The sequence below is a fragment of the Vipera ursinii genome (genome assembly GCF_947247035.1).
Source record: "Vipera ursinii genome assembly, chromosome: 1".
NCBI lineage: Eukaryota > Metazoa > Chordata > Lepidosauria > Squamata > Viperidae > Vipera > Vipera ursinii.
Window position 1 is genome coordinate 303,270,706 of NC_139512.1, and position 23,200 is coordinate 303,293,905.

Genomic DNA, 23,200 nt, shown 5'->3' on the forward strand with positions numbered 1-23,200 from the left:
GGTTAGGTATGAAAGTTATATAATAAGTATAACAGTTACATAATCTACAAGAGGTCCAAGCCAATAACCTTGCTAAAAACTTTTATTATGATCCACACAAAACAGACTGTATTATCTACAGATATGATATAACAGTTCCAACAAAATGCCTCTTCCCAGTTTGAAAACACAGCTCAAGGCTGTTTTATGTTATAAAAAACCTTATTGACATATAGAGAAAATGCCTTATACGTATCAGTCACGTAATCAATGGTTTTATAATATTGTCACAATTACAATATATTAAAGAGACTTTGTATATAAAAGGATACATTTATATTTATATAACACATAAAGTTGATACATAAAACAAATCAGGAACAATAAAGTTCTAACATAACAAAATTGCTAACATTTCAGTCACTTCAGTTTTATTTATTTATTTAATCGTCATAAAGGGTTTCTCATTATCTAATTGCATACAACTGAAAAGGTTTTCTCTGCAGTTAAAATAAGCCCCTGTTCCTGTGAGAAATGTAACAAGTGCAGTCAATTACAGCCAAATGACAATTTAACCGTGATTTCATCAGAAATTTATGGATTTACAGAGCTTTTTTGTAGGATAACAATGTTGCATATTTTGTCCTCTACCATCAGTTTGGAAATTATATAGATTCTTTTACATTTCTATTATATGTCACACAGAGACTCATAAACTTTAGATAGGTAACTATAAATTAACTGTAAATTAATCAAAACCATAAATAAAAGAACATTTAAGTAGTCCAGCAACTTAACTCTAGCCTCAAAAAGGAGTCTTAACACTCAAAGCTATGGCTGAAAGCAAGTACAAGATAAACAGCATTCTGTAAGATTTCACAGTGATTCAGCTATCCAAATGTTGCAGACCATGTTAATAAACAGTCAAATATCTCATTTTTACTGTTATTTTTTCTTATGCTTTCTTTAAAAATACAAATAACAAATACAAAAGTATTAAATACTATCAAAATACAGTATAAATATGACGAAAATTTAAATACAATTATACATAAAAATACATTTAAAATGAAAATAAATTAAGGAAGGTTGCAATGGGTTGGAAAGCAAGGTACAGTTTTGCAGTCTTGCTATAAACCAGCAGTACTATTGGAAAAAGAGGGGAACAACAGCCACCAAAACCAATCTTAAGCCTCAAACAAATTTGAAAATGGTGGTTCTTGAGAAACATTGCTATGAGGCTATTTAGGTCACTTTGTGTTGGTTTGCCCCTTGCTACTAAGAAGATATAACTGGAGCCATTGTGACCTAACTGCAGATTTGGAGAAAAAGTTTTTAAATGATTTATGGCTTAACGTGATAGTCAATCCAGACTGCTGCACAAGTAATTGCTCTGTAACTCAGATTTACTTTTAAAAATAAACCTCTCTGAACAAACAATATTTTCAAAGTACTTTGAACCCACAAGCAATCCTTAATAGAAGAGTGGAATTGCTCATAATGCATGAGCTTCACAAGAAAGATAAGCCTGGCTCAAAATGTCAAGCACCATACACAAACACTCAATAAGAAGTTGGCTTCCTTCTTCTAATGAGCTGTGAGAACAGGTTTGAGAGACAGGAGGAAGAGCTGCAGCCTAGTCAATATTCTGATCAATAGAATCTGAGTCCAAAACAGAAATGTAATTAGAGTAAGCACCTCGGAATTGACTCTCCTTAGTTTTCTGGAATGTAGGAGCAGGAGAGGAAGAGGCACATTCAGACTTACAAGATTCTGTTACTGTAGCCGCATTAGCATTCAGGATTTTGGCTTCTGGGTTTGAAGAGGCAATGTAGCTCAACTGAGTTATTCTCTTTTACTGTTTCATGAATACAATGTCATCGTCATCCACTGAAAAACAATATGGAGAAATGAACTGAATCATTTGTTTCATATTCACCAGCAATATTTTATCTAAACATTGTTACTGGTCCCAATGAGAGAATAAATCTTGGATTGTTCTTTGTCCTAATTCAAGGCTAAAGAAACTCGTTCTGTCTACAATGTGAGGAAGCTATTCCTAACAATTCCGCAACTATCAATACAGTTGTCTAAAGGAAAGAGTGCATGTACAATATCTGTATATGTATATATGTGTATGCGAGTATGATTATATGGACCAAGCTCTGTAAGTGCTCTCAGATGAGGTGGCATTATAACTCTGAACCTGAAGCTCCTTTGGCAGAATTCTTGATCCAGCTGCAGTACAGTTGCTTCAAACAGCAGTTCTGAGATAATATTCCCCCACCCATTGTTTATTGGAATAGCACAAAAGGAACTTACATTGGGTACATGGAATAGTACAGAAGGTGCTGAAATGAGCCATTATATTCTTTAAAGAACCTTCGTTATCCTTGAGAACCATAGTCTACATATTTCTTGAATTTTTCCCCCATAAAGATAATAGAAATCTCATCCTTACCTCAGACTCTAGAAGGTATATACCTTTGCCATCTTCACTCATATTATAAAAGGCTTCTGTAAAAGAAAGGAAATAAGGAGATATTAAGAGATATTAAGAGAGAAAAAGGCAAGACTGGTTATCTCCTATCTTTGCATCTCAAAAACCAGAGCAGCTATAGCAATGAAGAGTCCTTGAGGAAAATGCCCTCTCCTTTCCCAGTGTGAGCAATTGGCAGAGGTCACATCAACTTTTTAAATGCCTCACAATACTGTCTACTCCACAACATCACAAATATGTCAACAAACTAAATGATGCCAAGATTCAACTATTTCTAGAGCTTTGTACTAGTCCATTTCATTACAAGTTCACACAGGATTTTAAAAACTGACTTGTAGGACTTCAACGGCGAAAACCAGAACCTTCTGTTGTCCCTGGAAGCCTATTGTTAAACAATGCAACAAAAGTATGACCCAACTAACTAAATTACCAATTAATTTTACAAGAACCATTTGCAAAGCAAAGATTATCTAAATGTGAGGTGATGAAAGCATGAGTCCCAGTGGGAAGAGTTGCTCCTTCAGAAAACACTGGCTTTTGAGCATCTTTTCATCCCCTCATCCTTAATAGGGAATCTGAACCAATTTATACCCTTTAATTCAGGGGTCTTCAAACTTGGACTTTTTATGACTTGTGGACTTCAGCTCCCAGAATCCCTCAGCCAGTGTGCCTGGGAGCTGAAGTCCACAAGTCATAAAAGGGCCAAGTTTGAAGACCTCTGCTCTGTTGTTAGCCGCCCTGAGTCCTTCAGGAGATAGGGCGGGATATAAGTCCCATTAATTAATAAATAAATTCCTGGAGGAAAACCTTTATTTTTCCCTTGGTTGAAGTATATCAGGGAGCAGGTTCAGCAGCACCAAGCCCTAAAACCTGGCACATTAAGCCTGGGGCAAAAGGGTACTTCTTTTTTTCATCATGTATCATGGGTTGTTGTGACATGAGATAGATGGCCATATAAATTGTATAAATAAATCAATAAAACAAGCTATGTCCTTTCTGAGATATTGTCTCCCAATACATCTGCTTTTCTATCACAATGGAATGCATTGTTATTTCAGTTGTGTTGCTTGTGGCTGTTTGGTTATTTGCTTGTATTACTTACAATCAGTTTTAATACTGTTTAAACTTCTTCCATCTAATGAATTTCTCTTCTGCTTCATTGTAAGCTGCCTGATTATGGTTGCCCCAAAATAGGTTTTTGAGGGGGTTTTTAAAAAACAAAAACAAAAAAATGGGTATAGGATTTTGAAAGAAAAAAAAGCAAAACCCTGTCAACTCCTTGACTTCTAATGATATCTGCAAATCTTTTTTAAAAAATCCTTGCATCTTTCTTGCAGTGATCTAAAGTGAGCTCACTGAAACATTCATTTGTATTTTGCAAAGGGCCATCTGTGAAATAATTTCCCCTGGAGTCCCATGTAAAAAATTTATTGAAAAGTCTACTCACCCATCATAAGTTCCACACGTAGCATGAAGCAGACAAAGTTCTCAAATGTGATTTTTAGATCAGGATTTCCATACCGGACTGTCAACAGTTTACAAAGTTCATTGCTAAGTGAGATTCCTTTGGAAACATAAGCAATGCCCACAAAGATGCTTAGATCACTATCAATTTTATTTATTTATTTATGTTAAACAGGTCCCATTTAAGAAAGTAGAATTTAGTATGGCACAGATCTTTATAGATTTAAGCATTCAGGTACCTTTTTTTTAATTCAATAGTTCCTCCTATGGAGATTGGTTTGTTGGAGATGTATATCATGCCATGAGAGATTAATAACTAACAGCAAATCATATAATAAATTAAGTATTGAGCAGGGATTTGAACCCAGTGCCCCTGATCAAATTCAATACTTAATCCATTACACTTCACTGGATCTAATTATAATGGATTATAATAGTTAACATATGCAAGACAAGGAAAAGTTGAACTGTGTTATATGCAGGACATTTTACAAATTTGTCATTTATTTGCAAACATTTTGTAGCATTTCTCTCCTTTTTTTTCTTTTTTCCTCACATCTCACAAATAATGTCTCTCTGTAAAAGAGAACTATATGACTGTGCCCAAAAGGAGTTCCTTTTGGAAAGCAGGAGTCATATTCCAAACTCCAGTGGTTTCAACCTTATGCTGCCCCGGCAATAGCCAAAATCTAAAGCTGCATGGTTTGTATCTGGTGGGTGAATATTTTCCATATCAAGACAGTGGTGACTTCATTCTCCAAATGAGAATGTAGGTAGTTGCTGGAGCAAAGAGGCTGATCCTTAGTGAGCAGGTAACTCACACCGAGTGAAGTAAAGGCTTTCTCCAACATGGTATTTTCCAAATTTGTTTGTTTATTACTTTCTGCATGTATTCATTGAATATATTTCCATGCCGCCACAATCGAAAAGTCTCTCCGCAGTTTATACACACAAAGAAATCACAGAATATCCACATCCAAAGATAAAAACACTATAAAAACCATACAGAGGCCAACTTCCCAGCCAACCTTGCCTGAAAGAACTGGAGAATACTGATCTGAGGAAGACTATTTTGGTGCACTCTGTGGCTAAACTGATTATCTATTGCAGTTCAGGCAAGCTGAGAAGTATTGATATGTTTGTGAATTGCACTGATTTTAATCAGAGGGCTTTTAGTAGAGCCATAGTTCTCAGACTGTGGAAAGCTGGAATTGAAACTTTCCTGCTACATCACATTGGCCTTATCATCTATGGCAACAGCAATTAGAATGATTAATCACAATTCCATAATATGGAAATAATCTTTAACCTCCTTTAATATCACACAGAACTATGTATGTCATCAATTATGAAATTACAGTCATCATTCCTTCTGCCATTTATGAAACTATGAAAACACAGGGTTGATAGTCTCAAAAATGGAAACATCTTTTACATTGGGATCTGCTGTCCATTAATGAGTTCTTTAATTTAATCAGTCAAAGTGCATTAATTCGACGTCATATCTGGTATTTTAATTGCATTATGTTTTCATTTATGATTGGTTCATTACTGCAATATGGGAATGCAAGTGAAATGTAATCAACTTTAATTTTGTTTTGTTTTGTACATAATCTTAACTGTAAGTTCCATACTTTATATTTGTTAATGTCAAACTAAATAAAGATAATTGAGCTAAAATTTCAGATTCATTAAATACTGAACTAATCTCATTTAACAGTATTCCATATTGTCACCTTAAAATCATTTACCTTGTAACTATTTTAATCAAATGCATTTTAAAAACATTTTACAAGGTAAAATTAATTTTTGGTTCATTTCAGTACAACAGTAAAAGTCAGAAGGATAATTCAGCTCTATATAATCGAGATTAATGAAATTTTAAATGGCTGCTATCTATTATGTGAAGACATTAATTTTGTATTTTAATTCCATTTATATCCCGCCCTTCTCCGAAGACTCAGGGTGGCTTACAAGCTTGCCAGTTGATCTGGTTTTATGGTAAAATGCAAATATGTGGCCAGGCAAGAATGACTTTGTTTCATGCATTTGATGTTCTTCATGTAAAAACTAAATAGGAGGGTTTCATTTTGATTGTACTATGATCTGAGTACTCCTTGGGAACAATGCTCTGACTGAGATTGGTCTTTCCTTCAAAGTGAGGGCTTGGAATATCCACAGATATTCCAAGCCCTCACTTGGTATCCAGCCCAGATACTAAAAGAGAATTCTGGATAAGCTGATAGGTTGGGATGAAAGACAGTGATTGACCCTGAGCTTCATGGCTGGGACCAGGGCCAGAATGTAAATGAAGACAATGTCATAATAGTCATACATAGGGTGCCACTATATAGGCCAGGTCATTTTTTAAGAACTACTGTATGACTCATACTTTATTGCTTTGGCCTCCCAATGCTGGAGGGGATATGGCTGATGGCATGACAATACAAGAGAAGTTTCAGTCTGATTTTTATATATTTATTTCACCTTAGTCCAAAAAGAAAACAAAACTGAGTTAACATTGATTGTATACAATATATTGAGGATAGATTAAAAGAAGAAAGTAGGTGTTGTGTATTTGTAGCAAGTATCTGAGTGTGTGCGCATGTATTATGTGTCTGTATATGTGTGTATATGTGTATATGTATATATATGTGTATGTGTATGTATACCCGTTTCTGGCATGCTGCGGACCAGTGTTGGTCCACGGCCCTGGGGTTGGGAACCCCTGGATTACAGGGTTGTAAAAAAGGGAGTGTATGTATATGTGCATATGTATGCATGTGTGTCTGTGTATTGTAAGTGAGTCAGAGTAGTTTAGTGGAGTTGGTGGTGATTGTATTGCAGTGGTCTCTCAACAAAAACAACCACCTTCTTTATATGGAGGCTGCTGATGAGAGGTTAATTCCAGGTGTCAGGTATGATAAAAGGAGCAGCAAAGAAAGACATGCATCCCAAAACACAAAAAGGCATTCTTGAAAAGCGATAGTTGAGCAGATTAAGTAAAAAACAGTATTTTAAGCTTCATAGACATCTAAAGCAAAAAATATTGCTTTCAATTTTACTGGTGGATGAGGGATGGAAATTTGGTTCTTATTTCAGAAATGGGGTGGATTTAAGAGGCAAAGTTCTTTCTGACAGCATTGTCCCTCAGGTCTGTCACCTGAGAGCTTTTTAAATGCTAATTCCAGGACTGAAGCCAGGGTTTTTGCCTTCAAAGCTTATGTGAATGAGTTACAGTCACTACCATTTATACCATTCACTCATTTATAACGTTTGGCAGCTATAGGATATTTTTGTGGAAAAACTAAAGGGCTCAGGCATTTGCTATTTTATATCTGACTAGGGGATCAAAGATAAATCATGACATCTAGATGCAAAACCACCTTATTGCTACTTTAATTTCTGTTTACCTGTTCCTTGCATAGCAACACGCAATTGTAACCGATCCAAGGTTCCTAATTGATGGGTATCGTTTCTCTGGAAAACTTCCTGCCATGGGAGTTTCAAGAGGAAGAGAGAAATTAGTAACATGAAATCACGCTAAGCAGCTAGTTTCACTGCTGGTCAAGCCTTCCATTAATGTCTTCTTTTTCTTCAATGACCCAAGAAAATTGCTATGATCCAACTTTAGCTGAAGAGAGGCTGAGAAACAGCAGAACTCTTAGAGTAATATAAGACAGGAATGTTTTATCAAATAGAAAATTTTAAGAAAAACTTTAAGCTAAGGATGTCAGTGTTTTCTAAAACACCCAGTTCTGTGCAAAACGTGGTTGGGTTTGCTGCACTTTTTCCCCAAAATAGATGGAAACTTTCAGATGTTTCCAAAAAGGCACAATTCACAAGGAAGTAGAGATTGGAACATTAGTGTGCTAAATCTCTACAACTGGCAATAATTAAAGAAAGGTCTTTTAGCCTATATTTTCCCCATTTTCCTTAAATTAAGCAAATGGAGCGATCCTTGGCTACGTTAGGCACAATATAATGCACATCTGCATGCATGCATGTGCATATGGTGGCTTTTCTTGACAGTGAATTTGATGCCTTAACTGTAGGGGAAATTGCCATTTTTTTGTCTTCATTTGTTGCGAATTAGCAAAATTGCTGGTATTTTGGCATATGGTGGGTGAAACTATTTTATAAAATGTTTCAGGAGGAGCAAAACCTGATCTTGGTGGCTACCATTTGGCTCCCCTTTCTTTCCATTTAAAAAAACATTTTAAATGTTTTATCTTGGAAGCAGCTGTTCCTTTCTCAAACAGCTGTCACCACTTTTTAAAAAGTTTGCTGGGGGATTGGTAGCTGATCAGAAATCCAACAGATGCATGCTACATTGCTTTATTAGAAAAACAAGTCATCCAGGAACTCCAAAAATAAAAATAAAACAAAAGAGATACATATCAGCAGTAGTTGAATCCCAGATTCTGCATAGATTCTTGGAAATCCTTCCCCAGGATCACACATATTTATAGCAGAGAGACTCCAGTTAATCATTCAACTCAGTGGTGAGGTCAGGATGTCTTGGAATGTTTGTAAGATTGGAATATATATTGCTCGTGGCTTTTGTCACTCTCAATTGAATGCCATTATATTAGTCAAATTATGAGATTGCAACAGGAGTCCTGGTGGCATAGTGGTTAAAGTGTGGTATTGCATGCAAACTCTGCCCACAGCCTGGAATTTGATCCTGATGGGTCTCAAGGTTAATTCAGCCTTCCATCCTCTCATGGTTGGTAAAATGAGGACATAGACAGTAGGGGTCAATATACAAATACATTGTAAACTGCCCAGAAAGTGATGTATAGTACTATGAGACAGTATATAAGCCTAATTGCTATATAATAGGCTTGGAATGACAGTAGTACCTGCCCCAGTAGGTACTACTTACCATCTACCATGTACATTGGAGCTGACAGGTTATACCATTATAGAAGCAGTTGTGCATAGTGATTCACTCTCAGCTCCAGCATTGATACTGCCTAAAGCAAAAATGGGAGCAAACCTGGAAAAAAGTTTCCTCTTTCCACTCCCCAGTGATCTATTGGTGATTTACTGCGCTCTCTCTCTCTCTCTCTCTCTCTCTCTCTCTCTCTCTCTCTCTCTCTCTCTCTCTCCCTCCCTCCCTCTCTCTCTCTCTCTCTCTCTCACACACACACACACACAGAGAGAGAGAGAGAGAGAGAAAAACACAGACACACACATTGTTGTTTACCTGGTAAAGAAGCAGCTTCTTCCTGAGAAATCTGAATTCTTGAATGCTCAAAGTTCCAGTACTGTTAAGCTGAATGATGCTATTAAGGTGCACAATATGACAGAGAAGGCTGGGACTTGGAAGAGATAGCAAAGCTGGAAACCAAGTTAACTTGGCAAAAAACAGGATAAGAATTTGTTTCAGTAAAAGATAGCTTGTGTCTAGCATACTCAAACTCAATACTAGGTCTTGATTTCGAAGGTCTTTGAATTATGCCCCGAGGAACATTGTACCAATCCCTAAAAGAGTCTCTTCACCATTAATTTCCAAGATTGCAAAGCCAGATGTCAGGCTGAGTAGTCACAGGAGGAAAAATAACCCCCCTGTTAGCTCAAATGAATAATTTATAAGGTTGGACTGTTGATATAGATGCATCTAAATCCTGCAATTCTTCCTAAGGCTTAAGACAAGCACTCTGGCCTGTTTTACATGCAAAGAGATTCAGACCTACTGCAAGATATTTATTCCTTTCATTCTTTCTCACTGTCCTGATATTATTATGCAGCCCTCATGGCGAGGCTATTGGACTTGAGCTGTTTGCAAGGATCTCAATCTCCAGTGTAATACTTAAGGGAAGGACATGTGAATATGAAACAGAGAGATAAGTGAGAGGAGCACAAAACAGTAATGAGAGTCGGGGACAGCATGTAGGAAACCATACACTCATAATACATGAAAGCATATGTTCCTCTCTTTTTTCTTTTTTTTCTTTTTTCCCTCTGAGTTCAGAAGAACTGTAAACATATGAGTAGATATTAAGTAATTATTACAGAAAAGGGCAAGAATTGCATTCTTCAGTCAAGCTAGCAAAATATGTGACACGGCTAAGAACCAAAAGGAGGATACATCTAAGAGGGCCAAGATACTACGGCAGGCATCCAGGCTAAATCTCATCCCATAATTTTGATGATCTAGAGGGAAAAAAGAAAGAAATGAAAATGTATAACCACGATATAACCATATTCTCCATAGAAGAGTAGGGGCCTGAGCCAGTGGTGGGATTCAGCCAGTTCGCACCACATCGGCAGAACCGGTAGCTAATTTTTTGTGCCCAGGCCCAGAATGGACTTCCGGAAGTGGCATCCACATAGAGAACCGGTTGTTCACATATTTGAATCCCACCACTGGCCTGAGCCCATGTATCTTCAGTGTGAACATAAAAAGCAAATGAGCTGCTGCATAAAACTAACCTGGGTTATTTAACCCTGATCTGTGAATAAGCTATAATTTCCCAAGTTCACATATAAAACTAAATGCTAAACTATCCTGTTCTTCACAATGGTCCAGCAGTTACTTCTGAGAGGCCTCTCAAATAGATTATAAAGGAAGTAACAGTGATTCTCTCTCTCTTTCTCCCTCTCCCTCTCTCTCTTTCTCTCTCTCACACACACAAATAAACAAGCAAACATATTTTTAAATAATTTAAGAAAAAGGAATATAAAGTAAGAAGAAGCAAGAAGAAGAAAACAAAAAGCTTTCAAAGAGAAAGCTAAAAATGTAAGAAAGGAGGAAAAGTAAGAGAAAAGTAGAAAAGAAAGAAAGAAAGACACAAAGAAGTAGCTTCTGATCTTTCTATCAGTTGTAAGTACATTTATAAATTTACCTTTTACTTTGTGGTTTCAACACAACTCTCTGCTTTCTATAATCTCTCCTGTCTAATCATAAAAACCACAATCATAAGCTCATTTTTTTTCTGTTTCATGCGAAGAATCCACAAGGGATTTCTAGTCAGCAAAAAATGTAGCTATTGTCTTCTGTCTAATCAAAGAAATCAATTTCACCATCTAAGTTCCATCATCTTCACCAATCATTCATCCACTGTGGGTCATGCCAAATCTTTCCACCAAAGATGCAATAACTTTCTGGTGCTCTTGCTCCTGCAGCAGCTATTTGTCAACAGAAGGCTACTTGAGACCCGTAAAGCTATCCTAAATATAATTATCTACTGAATGAACAAGCCTTCATTGGTATGTTTAATTCTCTTTAATTCATTCAATTTATCCTAAGGGTTCCAGCTTGGACACGATATTAGATCAATTGCCAAAATAATAATAATGATAGCGGCTTTTTCATCTTAGGCTTTTTCATTCTGGCATCTTGGTAAAATGTTACTGCTGTTAATTTCTAGTTCCAAAGAAGTGTGCTAAATGACCTTGGGAGAAGTCACTAGTCTCTTTCTTTTCTGCTTGATTTGTCCCTTGTCTAACTATACCAGCTGAACTAGAACAGGAACATGGATAAATCTTGACAGTTGTGCATTCTTTCTCCCTCCTGCCCTCTTTCTCTCTGCCTCTCTCAGACAGAATAAATAGGCAAGTTAAAAGCTAGACCCAAGCTGTCCTAGTGATACACGAATGACAAGAAATGAAACAGAAAGAGCATCTCATCTTGTTGCAAATCATGATTATAGATTGCCTGCAGACTTTTACCGAGCAGGCGCCAAGCTCATAACTCACTGATCCCTTCTCTACAGAAACCAATGATGTTTTAATCTCATTATTGCCCTGTTTATTAAATATGAATCATGCACTGTAAAGTTTGGAAATGAAAGCTTTAAAATTGATTGCCTATGAAGAATAAAAGATGAGCTGAACAGCCTGGTTAGTTTCCTTATAGATTTCCCCATGCCTGATGGGCTACTTTGGCAAGATGTTCAAGAGCGATGAAATGGCTGTCTACTCTCACTCTTGGGGAAGCTAAAAAGACTAGCATGTCCTAAGGAGATGAAGGTTTTGCTTTCACATCCCTGCTTTTGCTCTGAACTGATGCTACAAAAGCTTTTATCTCGTTAACTTCTTGAACAGTTTTAGTTCTTATCCATTCAAGATTTTTCCATCCTATATATCTGTTATATTCACCAAATGCTATGTTTTTGTAAATCTCCTATTTCTGGCAGTAAAAAATAAAATAGGAGAGAGAGAGAAAAGATTTTAACCATTTTGCAGCCTACTGCTACTGCTAGCTAGATTACCTAATTTTTTTCCAGATGCAATTAGAATTTAAAATATCAACTGGCTAATAGAAAACTAGCAATTGGTTTAGTTCTTGGACAAAAGATGTTCCTCTGGAAACTTTAAAGAGTTTTGGACTAGATATAGAGAGATTCTAAAATATTTTTTAAATCAATGTTTTTTCCCCGTTGGACTCCCAACAGTTCTATTACTGCAATTATTTATTGTTGCTTGCTAAAGTTCAATAAAATAATGTCAGAAGAGATTGTATTTAATTGTATTAGACTAGCACATAAACAGCCTCAATTTATCAGAGGTTTTTAAAGATTTGTGTTATGAAGGAATCAATTAAATTGTAGCACATGGGCAAAAGATCATTCAGGAGTTAATTTCTTGGAAGCCTGTCTAAACCATTAAAATTAGTCAAACTTCAAAAATTGCAAAATGTTTCTTTATTTTAAAGTTTGGCTCTGGGTGTCATGTGATCTTGGTGAGGACCTGACAGACAAGATTACATAGCTGAAAGGTTTAGGCATTCTCAAGTAGAATTTCACAAATATTTCATAATCATATATGAAACCTCATGTGGTTTCATGCAGTACTACCAAAATCATGTAGGCTTTTGAGATATTGCAAGTTTTAGCATCTTGCTTTAATAGGAGGGGAAGATTCCAGTAGGTACCCTGATACCCTTAGGTATTGCACTCTTGACTCCTGTCCTGTTTTAAAGAGGTTCATAATAAAGCACTACACTTGGACAATCTTCCAAAACAAATGATTTCATTTACAACATACATTTTCAGCTGATATTTTTCATTGTAATGGATGATGCTATTCTAAAGTATCATGGAAAGTAGATTTGCCTAAAACATCTACACATTCAGATTGAAGATATGGAACACTGTCTTATGAATTGTTCCCTATTTGGTGGTATTAACACTAAATTTATAAGGAGTATTCTAGGATGCTGTTTGTGTTAGATGCGGAAACAATAGATTATTCATTGGCAGATTATTTATAGATTATTTTTACTGTTGTGAACAACAAAGAAAATAAGATGACTTTTCATTGGTATGCCGAAGGGACCTATTCTTTAAAATAATACAACATGTTTTCTTTTATTTAATCAAATGTAATGTGGAATGTTGGAGATATTTTTGTTATAGTTTATAGAGCCAAGCTTGATTTGAGGGAGGCTTATTTTTTATACAATAGAAATGAAATACTAACATATGAAATGCACAAACATTTGCAATATAATGAAGACAAGCAACTGTAAAAAAAAAAACTCCAGCAGAAACCCAAATTTCTTTGGAAAGGAGATAACATTTTGCACCCTTGCCAGCTTTCAAATGTATAGACCAGGGGTCTTCAAACTTGGCCCTTTTATGACTTGTGGACTTCAACTTCCAGAATTCTTTAGCCAGTGTGCCTGGCTGAGGAATTCTGGGAGTTGAAGTCCACAAGTCATAAAAGGGCCAGGTTTGAAGACCCCTGGTATAGACTCTCAGAATCCTCTACAATGGCCGTGCTTGACTAAGGAATTCTAGATACTGAAGATCACACACTGAGAAGTTGTGAAAGTTGGGTAAACTAATGTGCTATCGTAAACTTAAAAGGAGCCAACAAGCCAGTCATGTAACAAAGTAAGGAAAGAGAAGAGACAGATAGATAATAATTAAGATCTTAAACTAGGGCCTTGAAATCCCAGATCTACCTCCAATCCCACCAGAAATACTAATGTATTCACTGGGTTGTCCTTTTCACTCTGCCCAGTTTACTTCACAGGTTTGTTGCTTGGGGGAAAAATAGAAGGGAGTATTTGGCATGCTACCTTAAACACATTGAGGAAAACTGGAGTGTAAACTTAAATAAATTACCATGCAAGCAGAATGCATTTGGATCCATTGGCTTTCAACAAGCAAAGTCAGTGGGGGAAGTCAGATTCACTTCCAACAAATCATGTGATTTCCTTAACTACCATGACCAAAGAAAATTGCAAAAATGGCACACTTAATGATGAGATTGCTCACTAATGAAAATCCTGGTGCCAATTGTGGTCATAAGTCAAGGACTACCTAAATGAACATCTGTAGTTTATATGATGAGATGGAAATGGATTTTCCTAACACTATGAATGCATTTGCATATAGGAACTATCACTAATTTGCAGCCCTTCTCCCATAAAGAAAGCCATCACTAAACTTTCACTATATGAGTATGAGTTTACTTGCATTAAAAAAGAGTCTTATTAAGACCATATAAATGTTGCAGTTTAGACATCTGTAACATGAGACCCTGTGCTATAAAGAATAAAGAGGAAATTAAATCCCATTCTCTTTTAAAAGCCTATGAGACTAACCTATATATTTCTTGATTTAAAATATTTTGGCTACTTTCCTTCTTAAAAAGCAATTAAAGCAGTTAAAATACTTAAAATATGGATGAGTAGAAAGCGCACTGCTTGCATCACTCATAGATTTCATGTAGGTATGTGTGAAAATGTGCATAAAATGTGTATAAAATGTGTATAAAATGTGTATAAAATACTGAGTTTTAGAATCCCATACCAGACATACTTGCCATGCTGTTTAGGATCCTTTGCAGCTGCACTGTGTTTATTTCAGGATACTAAAGCAAGGGAGGCAAAATTATAGAAAATCCAGTGATTAACATCTTTACATCTAAAATTACTAATAGGGAAGATATACAGTTGCCCTGTTATCTTTTTTTTTAATGGAAAAAAATCCATTTTGAATTATGTCAAAGCAATAAAAGATAATGCTTTATCATTCTCAATTAACTTAAAATTAATTTTGTCCCATCTTTTCTCCATGTATTAGACAATGATATATTAAAATATTATTCTGTTCAACCATATACAAACTGTCTTATGTTAGATATACTATGTCTGGACTGCAGAAATACCAAACCTTCAGATTTTCTGTACTGTTACTGTCCTCTATTGGGCCTATAGATTTTTAGTCCATTTATACCAAGCAAGATCATTGATCTATCTGTCGCTGTACTTTCAGCAAGAATTAACTATGCCTGTCTGGATTTCAGGTCCACCAAGCAATACTCAACTTGGTGTTTGGGCTTGACATCTTCAACATCCCAATATGTGCTGCTAGATGGGATGTTCCATTTATGACATTCTGGATCCAGTGATTACATCATGCAGTTAAGAGATACTGACATTTGACACTGGAGAAGAACTTTTTTTTTTCATTGGACATTGATGATTGAATCTTCAAGAATTTAATTATCTGCAAGGAGGTAGTTTACAATTCAGGCTAAGCCATGGTTTATTAATCATGGTTAGGTTCACCAAAGTTACCTGGTTTCATGCAACACACTAAGCCCAAATCCATGGTTTGCAAAACATAAGGTCTGAGTTCACATAGCAGAGAAAACTCACACAAACCATTTTATGGTTTAGTTTGTGGTGCGAACCCAATTAGTGTATATTTCCTTTAATTAATAGTTACACACCAACTGACAAATGCCAAGTGGAAAATCCATAATTTTTCTGAGGAACTGTTTTTTGTCAGGTATGTTCAGAAAAAGTACTCAGCGGTACCAGAAAGGGATACTCACTTGATCAAAATAATTAGAGAAGAATTCTTTGCAGTCTTCATGTTTATCAACTATTTCCTATAAAGAATAAAACAAAAATTAGAAAGATGGAAGGGGAAAATCTATCCAATTTTTCAGGATGGACCAATATGAGATTTGTATATAACCAGTCAGTTTCCATGACTAAAGATTGGCTTGGACCTGGGTCTTTGTGGTCCTGGCCCAAACTCTTAAGCACTATATGACAGTGACTCCCTAGTTCTAATTATGTATGTATACAATGTAAAGAATCAGAATCTGGAAGAATCAAAAACTATCCTGCCCTAGAGACATTATTGATTCTCCATAAATGTCTTTAAGCTCATGAGATAGCCATCTAAGTCTACAACCTCAGCACATTTGTGTCTCCCAACTAAACTGGTAAATTGTTAAACTGTGTGCTGTACAGAGGACATAAAAAACTTTAGCATCACCTTAATCACTTTATTTGCCATCTGCAATTCATGGAGAGCAATTGCCTCATTGATCCATACAATATCTTCAGCTCTTAAAATTCCCCTTTCCTGAACTTTGGCAAGAAATGCAGCTGATTTTCTTTTTTAGGTGAGCCTCTTAGCTTCCAAAGGTTCCCCACCATTTGGCAGATTTTAATGTTGAAACAGATGAACAGAGACATTGACTTAAACCTCAAGGTCAAAAACTGAGATTAAATGATGCTATTCTTAATAGCTGTCTATTTATCTATTCTACCTTAGCCTCAGCTTAGTAAGAGACAGTGCATGTGTTTTGGGTCCCTGTGGCATTTAGCTAGTGAGTTCTCAAGATTTTCTTTCTTGATCAGCTATTATGGTTTAAGTCAAAAGAAATATTCACTGCACATGAGTGATGAAGGAGAGATCTTCTGTTGCCATTTCCACTTTATGAAGTACTATGAGTTATATTTCCTTTGCTTTCTGCTACCCTTTAAAAGCACACCGCAAGGACAGCTCAATCACTCCTACTTTTTCTCTAATTTTTATTCTGACATTCAGGTGTCATGACTGACAATCAGAATCCATTTGTAAATTTAGCTCACTGATGGCCTCATCCCCATTCAGTCTATGCCTCTGAGAGCAGTTAAGCAGAAAAGAACAAGAGATCAAAACAAAATAGTAGCTATACAGCATGGCTCCTAATCACATCTCACCTTTGAAAGGACACAGCTGGAGTCTCCACCCAATTCACTTTAAAAAGAAGAAAGAAACCACCATGAATGTTAGAATAATGAAGTGAGTATTGTGATTTATCTAGACTGAGATCTTCAGGCTAGCTGTTATTTTATCATGCTTAGAAGTATATTTTAGATTTTTAAAGTAATAAAAATTATTATAAAAAAACCTATTTCATAAAACCACAAATCTGGAGGACATGATATTCTAAATTTTGGCTTCTCTGTAATTTGACCTTGCTTGGAGACAGTACAATTAATAGCACCCATCTATTTCTGATTGGAAATGGAAGACCTCCCAAGAAATTACTATCAGAGAAACTTTCATATACCCTCTTCTTTTCATACATACCCTAAAAGCATACTTTTTATAGTGGAATTCACTATAAGAAGTCCTTTTTTAAACTACACATAGACAACACATACACATTGACAAATGCCATTTGTTTTCTTTTTCTCTTTCTTTGCAGAAAACCTGTACAACAACATCTTTAGTGGAAAGAGACTTTAATTTTGGCTCTCCATTTCACCAAGAGAAGGTCTTGATCAGAATTCTTAAGAGCTGCTGATTCTTCTGCCGTCTTGATGGAGACAGTACTGGAGTCAAGAGCACGAGGTAATTAACTTGTGGATTCTCTACTGTCTTTCTTTGGACAATCATAGTAATGGCATAAGTAAGAAACTGAGGGTGCAGTACGGGAGGAAAATCGAGGAGAGACATCACCAACCTAAGGTCACATAGCAGGCTGCATGAGTGATTTTTAAGACTCGCAAATGATGGAGGACTTTTAGGTTGCCCATGCAGCTGATTCAGATGAGCAGTAATGGAAGCCTGATTGGGGTAGATCAGCAAATCTTTCTGACACCCTCCTCCAAACTGTTCTGGTGAAGTGAAGGATAACCACAGTGGGTTGTGTCTTGAAGGATTGTGAGTTCCCTTGTTAATTTAAGCCAATTTCTCATCTTGGAAATCTTTTACTTATTTACATCCGCATCCAGATGGCCAATCTCTATAAAATATGGAGTACTTCAGACAGGCCTGAAATCTGCACCGAAAGATCCACTGGTTACCTAATTACCAACCTCAGTGTGCCTGGTACTTCAGAGCATGCTAAATTATGAATGTGGCGAAAAAGGAGATAAAGGTGAGCAGAACTGCACAGGGAGGCACAGAGGTTTTGCTGGAGGAATTAGAATGGGAACTACTTGTCTTTGCAAACTAAGAAAAGGAGTTCTTACCGCAAGCTGTGCTTTCTGGAGAAGATTCGCAAGATGAACTCTGACTCCTGATGAGGTTCCAAAGTAGAGGGAACCACCACGTATGTCCCAGGAGGGAGGCGGAAATCCTGAGTCACTTCCCGATTATTCACAAAGAACGTTTGACCGAAACGTGCGTTCCAAATGAAGAACGAAGGAGGAAGCTTTTTATTGTTAGCGCAGGACTAAAAAAAAAAATAAAACAACAAAATAAATTAAGAGCATTTCTCGGGATGACTGAGAATTTTTTTAAAAAAAATAGAAGGGAGATTAATGGTTTACATGTTCATGGTGCTCACAATATTGGCTCACGCTCTGGGAACAAATATACATACCATCCTGTTCCTGTTTTAAAAACAGGTGCTGGAGATCATTTCTAGATATTTCTAAATGAAACGCAACACTAAAAACCCTAGTGGAATATTTTAAAAAAATGAATATCAAGCACAAGGGTGGCAGATTTTCACTGGGAATGGGTCAGGTTTTCCTCCTTCTCCCGACACTTTTTTCCAAGCTACTCCCTATAACTAGAATATTAGTCAATTCAGCCTCCCCACCAATAACATTCTAAAATGCATATTGCATGTTTTAATAGAAATTAAACCTTTATGGCCAAACCAACAAATATTTGAGCCATTTTACTCATCTCCCCGTGTTATTCTTTCTTCAGTTTCACTTCCTTCCCTTTTGCCCTATGCTTTCTTTGGGTACAGTTTTAAGCCCTCTGAACAATCACTTCAGAACAGCTTCCAAGAGACCCTCCAAGACCTCATAGAGACAGAACTTGGAGAAAGTTAAGTCTATTTGAACTGAAAAAACTTGCCAAAAACCTGCAAGGACTTGTCCAGGCACTCTCTGAGAATCAGACACAAATAAACAGAAGAAGAAGAAAAAACATGCAATAATAGGGCGATCCAACTGTTTTCAAAATTGTATTTAGCTCCATTTTTGTATCACCCTGAAACCCAAGAATACACCAACACTATATTCTTCATACTGTTCCTGTTGTTGTTTTTCCATAAAAGCTCCTTTAATCTTAATCAGACTTACTTCTATGAAAGCATGCTTAGAATTACAACTGTAGATAAATTTTGAGCACTTCCACTATTATAATGTGACCATGAAGAAAAACTTGCCCTTTTATAGGCATTTCTATCACCAACAACTAAATAAAATACTCAGCACAGAAAGACTATCAATAATTACATTGGCTAAGAAAAATGGAGCCTCCCGGAGCCAGCCATACCTCACAATGACTCTGACATTTTACTCTCCAATGGACTTTGTTACCACAAGAGCATTTGCAGAGCAACTTTTGCACTCTCCCTCACTCTCGTTGTATTTCTCTCTTGCTAATGGAGCAATATATCATCTGCTAAGAGGGTGGGGTTGCCCCTTAGAATGCATCATATATTAAATGCAAAGCATTTATGCTTTGGTCAATGCTGTGATTCATTGTATTTCCAATTTTAAAACTGCTCTTGGTTTTGTACTTCACTATATTAATCTTGATGTTCAATACATGTCTAAAATTACCTCTTAGCAGTCTCCAGCTCCAAGCTTCAATGAGTTTAAATGGCAAAGTGCTGTCTCCCAATTGGTCCAAAGCACCACATGAAAGACAAATAGATTTGGTTTCCCTGCTCTAGCCAGATAATATAGTTACCATCCCCTATAGCCTTAAGAGCTCCCTATGGGAAGCAACGACAGCCTGACAGATTTCACAGCAAAGCAACCTGTAGAGTTTAGCTTTTAAAGCATAAAAGCCTGGTGGGTTCACTCAGGAACAAAATATTCTCATTAAATCTGAAGTAAAATTTCAGAACATTTGGAAAGTTGTCAGAATTTGAATTTGTGTACTACTCTCAAACCTTAATAAAACCTGAGTGCTTTTGACAAGTTGGACAATCTCTTCAGGATTTGAGTTTTGTCATGCATTAAATGTAAGCTCATTTAAGGGATACTGTAGTCAGTAAACTGGATTTAATTTAAAAAGTCTATCCAACTTGCTGCAAGTTGTTCTCTATCTTTCCATTTCCCTACCTTTATGGCCTTCAAGAAGCTGAAAACCTGGTCACAATGTATGACAAATATAATAGTTTGAGCCTAGTCATTAATGTCTTGAGTAAGGACTCTGGTTGTCTTGCTTTATGATCCATTTGTTCATTTTTGTTGTTATTTGTAGTATTCCCAAGAATCTCTTCTATCACCAAACTTCAAAAATGTCATTGCTCTTTCTATTTGCATCTTCAAAGTCCAATTTTCTTTAATCCCACAGAGTATCACAGGGAAAAACTATTGCCTGGACAATTTGGTTCTTTATAGTTAGTGACTTGTCACTGTATCTTTTCCATGCCCTTCATTGCTGTCCTACTAAGTGCTGATTTGCAGCATATTTCATTACTGATTCCCTTAGTGTTGATGGTCAATCCTACGTCATCTCACATACATGATCTAGAGTCATGTATGTATGACTCTATCAATATATATAAATAAAATAAAATAAAAGGCAAAAATGTAGAGGAAATAGGCAATGACTTTGAAAGACAGAAGAAAGAGCAGCAACAAAGGCAACAGTCAGATAAGAGGGGCGTGAGCCTGGACCAAGAAATTAGTTCAGTAAATATCTCAAGCAGGCCCACCCTAGCACACACTAAGGCAGGCATGTCAAACTTCCAGCCTGCAGGCCGGATGCGTCACGCCAAAACTGCACCCACCCCGTTGCCAGGAATGGGGGGAAAGTCCCAATACATCATGTGATGTTTCATGACATTGCAAATTTGACATACCTGCACTAAGGTAAAGTGAGGGAGAGGGAAGCACAATCTGATGTGCAAGATTTTGTTACTATAGCTATTGCAATAAAAGTACTCCTAACCTATATGGCAACAGTGTTTTTAGTCTGGTCTACCATTATTAGGCTGTCATCAATCTTAATCCTTATTCCAATGGAATACACTCATTAGAGGATTTCATATGACACCTATTTGTAGTCTTTTCATTGCTAGATGGAAATATAATATACCCAGGGTTTTTAGTTACTTTTAGTTACTTACTCTTCTGCCAACCTAGCAGTTCGAAAGCACGTAAAAATGCAAGTAGGAAAATAGGGACCACTATGGTGGGAAGGTAACAGCGCTCCGTTCGCCTTTGGCGTCTAGTCATTCCGGCCACATGACCACGGAGACATCCTCGGACAAGCGCTGGCTCTTCGGCTTTGAAACAGAGATGAGTTGGAAACGACTAGCACACATGTGCGGGGGAACCTTTACCTTTCCCTTTTAGTTACTTACTAGGTGATTCATAGCCCATTGGGTCATCATTTCAGAGATATTTCCTTGCCTAAATAGACCATGACCATAGTCAGGCAAAAAACAGTGGAAGTGGGAATGATCTTTGACTTCCTACTGATTTCCTCATTGACTTTCCTTCTTGCCAGGCAGCTGGTAGAGAGTGTTAGAAATTATTATATGAGCACAGCTGACCATGACAATGCAGAGGCACTAAACCACAACTCTGACAAATTTCAGTCCCATGGGTTCCATATGCATTCTTTAATCTGACAATATAATCTGACAAGAATCTGAAATATATTGATTTAATGATTCACTGTTTCACCCAACAGAAGGTTACAAATAGACAAGGAGAGTTTCAGTAATATATAGATTTGTGATATGGATTTCATCTTGGCACTAATGCACTCCCTTTTTATGTTTACAAACTAGTCTCAGTCTACTTTAGTAATAGTTTTATACCATTTATGACCTTATTTGATGTTGATTTTGTTAGCTTTATGTTGATTATGTTGTTCTATTTGTATTGTTCTAAACAACAATGATTTTGCTTCCTAAACACTCTGAGGCTTATTTTGTAGATTTTGGGCTGCTAATCATGGAAATAGCCTGTGATTTAACCTATTGCATGCTGTTTTATAGAAGTCTTCTTATACAATGGCAATAAACACCATTCAGTATCTACTAGCTATGCTGCATACATGAAAGAAACATACAAAAACATGGAACTGGTGTTGAAGCACATCCAGTACGCCAAATACAACTGGAATATCTGTGGATATCTAATAGTAGTGACTTAGCTGATTTCAATGAAGCTTGGGTATAACTAAGTACTGTTTTACATACATGAATGGGACAGCTGTGTAAGAGAGTTGCATTGCATTAAAAAGAAGTGGCCACTTTGAAAGAATTTGGTTCCAGGACAGAAAAACATGGTACATGTTTCATTTGTTGCCCAATAAAATATATTTTTGCCTCCACTTCACATAAAACTTGAACTAATGAAAGATTTTGTGAGAGCGATGAACAAGGAAACTGAAGGTTTTCATTATTTAAAGACAGATGTTTCCAAGAATAACTCATGTCAAGATTAAGGAAGGCATTTTTGTTGGTCCACAAATCAGATACATTATCAATGACAGGTGCTTTGAAGATCAGTTTGTGAAGTCAGACAAAAACATCCTAGCAAGCATTCAAGGATGTTGAGAATTTTCTTGACAACTACAGAGCACCAAACTGCATTTAGCTGGTTGAAAAACTTCTTACAGCATACAAGACCATGAAGTGGAAAACATCACGAAAAATTCATTTTCTGCATTCATATTTGGATTTTTTTCTCCCTGAAAATCCAATTGCAATCAGTGACAAGCATGGTGAAAGGTTTCACCTGCATATTGCCACAATGGAAAAATAGTATCAGGGCAACTGGATTCTATCAGTGCTGGATAACTATTGTTGCACATTGCAGTGAGATGCATCAGACACTGAGTACAAGCAAAAATCAGCAGCAAAACACTTTTAGCCCTCTTGAACTCATGCAGTATGTCAGAAACATAATGCAATCAAATAAGGTAAAGGTAAAGGTTCCCCCGCACATGAGTGCTGGTCGTTTCCGACTCTAGGGGCCGATGCTCATCTCCGTTTCAAAGCCGAAGAGCCAGCACTTTTCCGAGGATGTCTCCATGGTCATGTGGCCGGCATGACTAGATGCCAAAGGCG

General features: G+C 36.6%; 1 protein-coding gene across 1 annotated transcript in view; it reads right to left on the minus strand.

Moving 5' to 3' along the window:
* Window positions 1-1,842: 1,842 nt before the first annotated feature.
* CAPN14 (calpain 14) overlaps window positions 1,843-23,200 on the minus strand; it is a gene marked incomplete at both ends in the record, with an annotated part of 40,018 nt that continues 18,660 nt past the window's right edge. Inside the window, 10 exons of the mRNA XM_083376901.1 lie at window positions 1,843-1,869; window positions 2,441-2,496; window positions 3,927-4,043; window positions 7,357-7,435; window positions 9,156-9,224; window positions 10,041-10,105; window positions 14,725-14,776; window positions 15,746-15,802; window positions 16,911-16,947; window positions 18,171-18,373. Of these exons, the coding sequence (XP_083233027.1) occupies window positions 1,843-1,869; window positions 2,441-2,496; window positions 3,927-4,043; window positions 7,357-7,435; window positions 9,156-9,224; window positions 10,041-10,105; window positions 14,725-14,776; window positions 15,746-15,802; window positions 16,911-16,947; window positions 18,171-18,373 (762 nt within the window). The remainder of the gene's footprint in view (window positions 1,870-2,440; window positions 2,497-3,926; window positions 4,044-7,356; window positions 7,436-9,155; window positions 9,225-10,040; window positions 10,106-14,724; window positions 14,777-15,745; window positions 15,803-16,910; window positions 16,948-18,170; window positions 18,374-23,200) is intronic.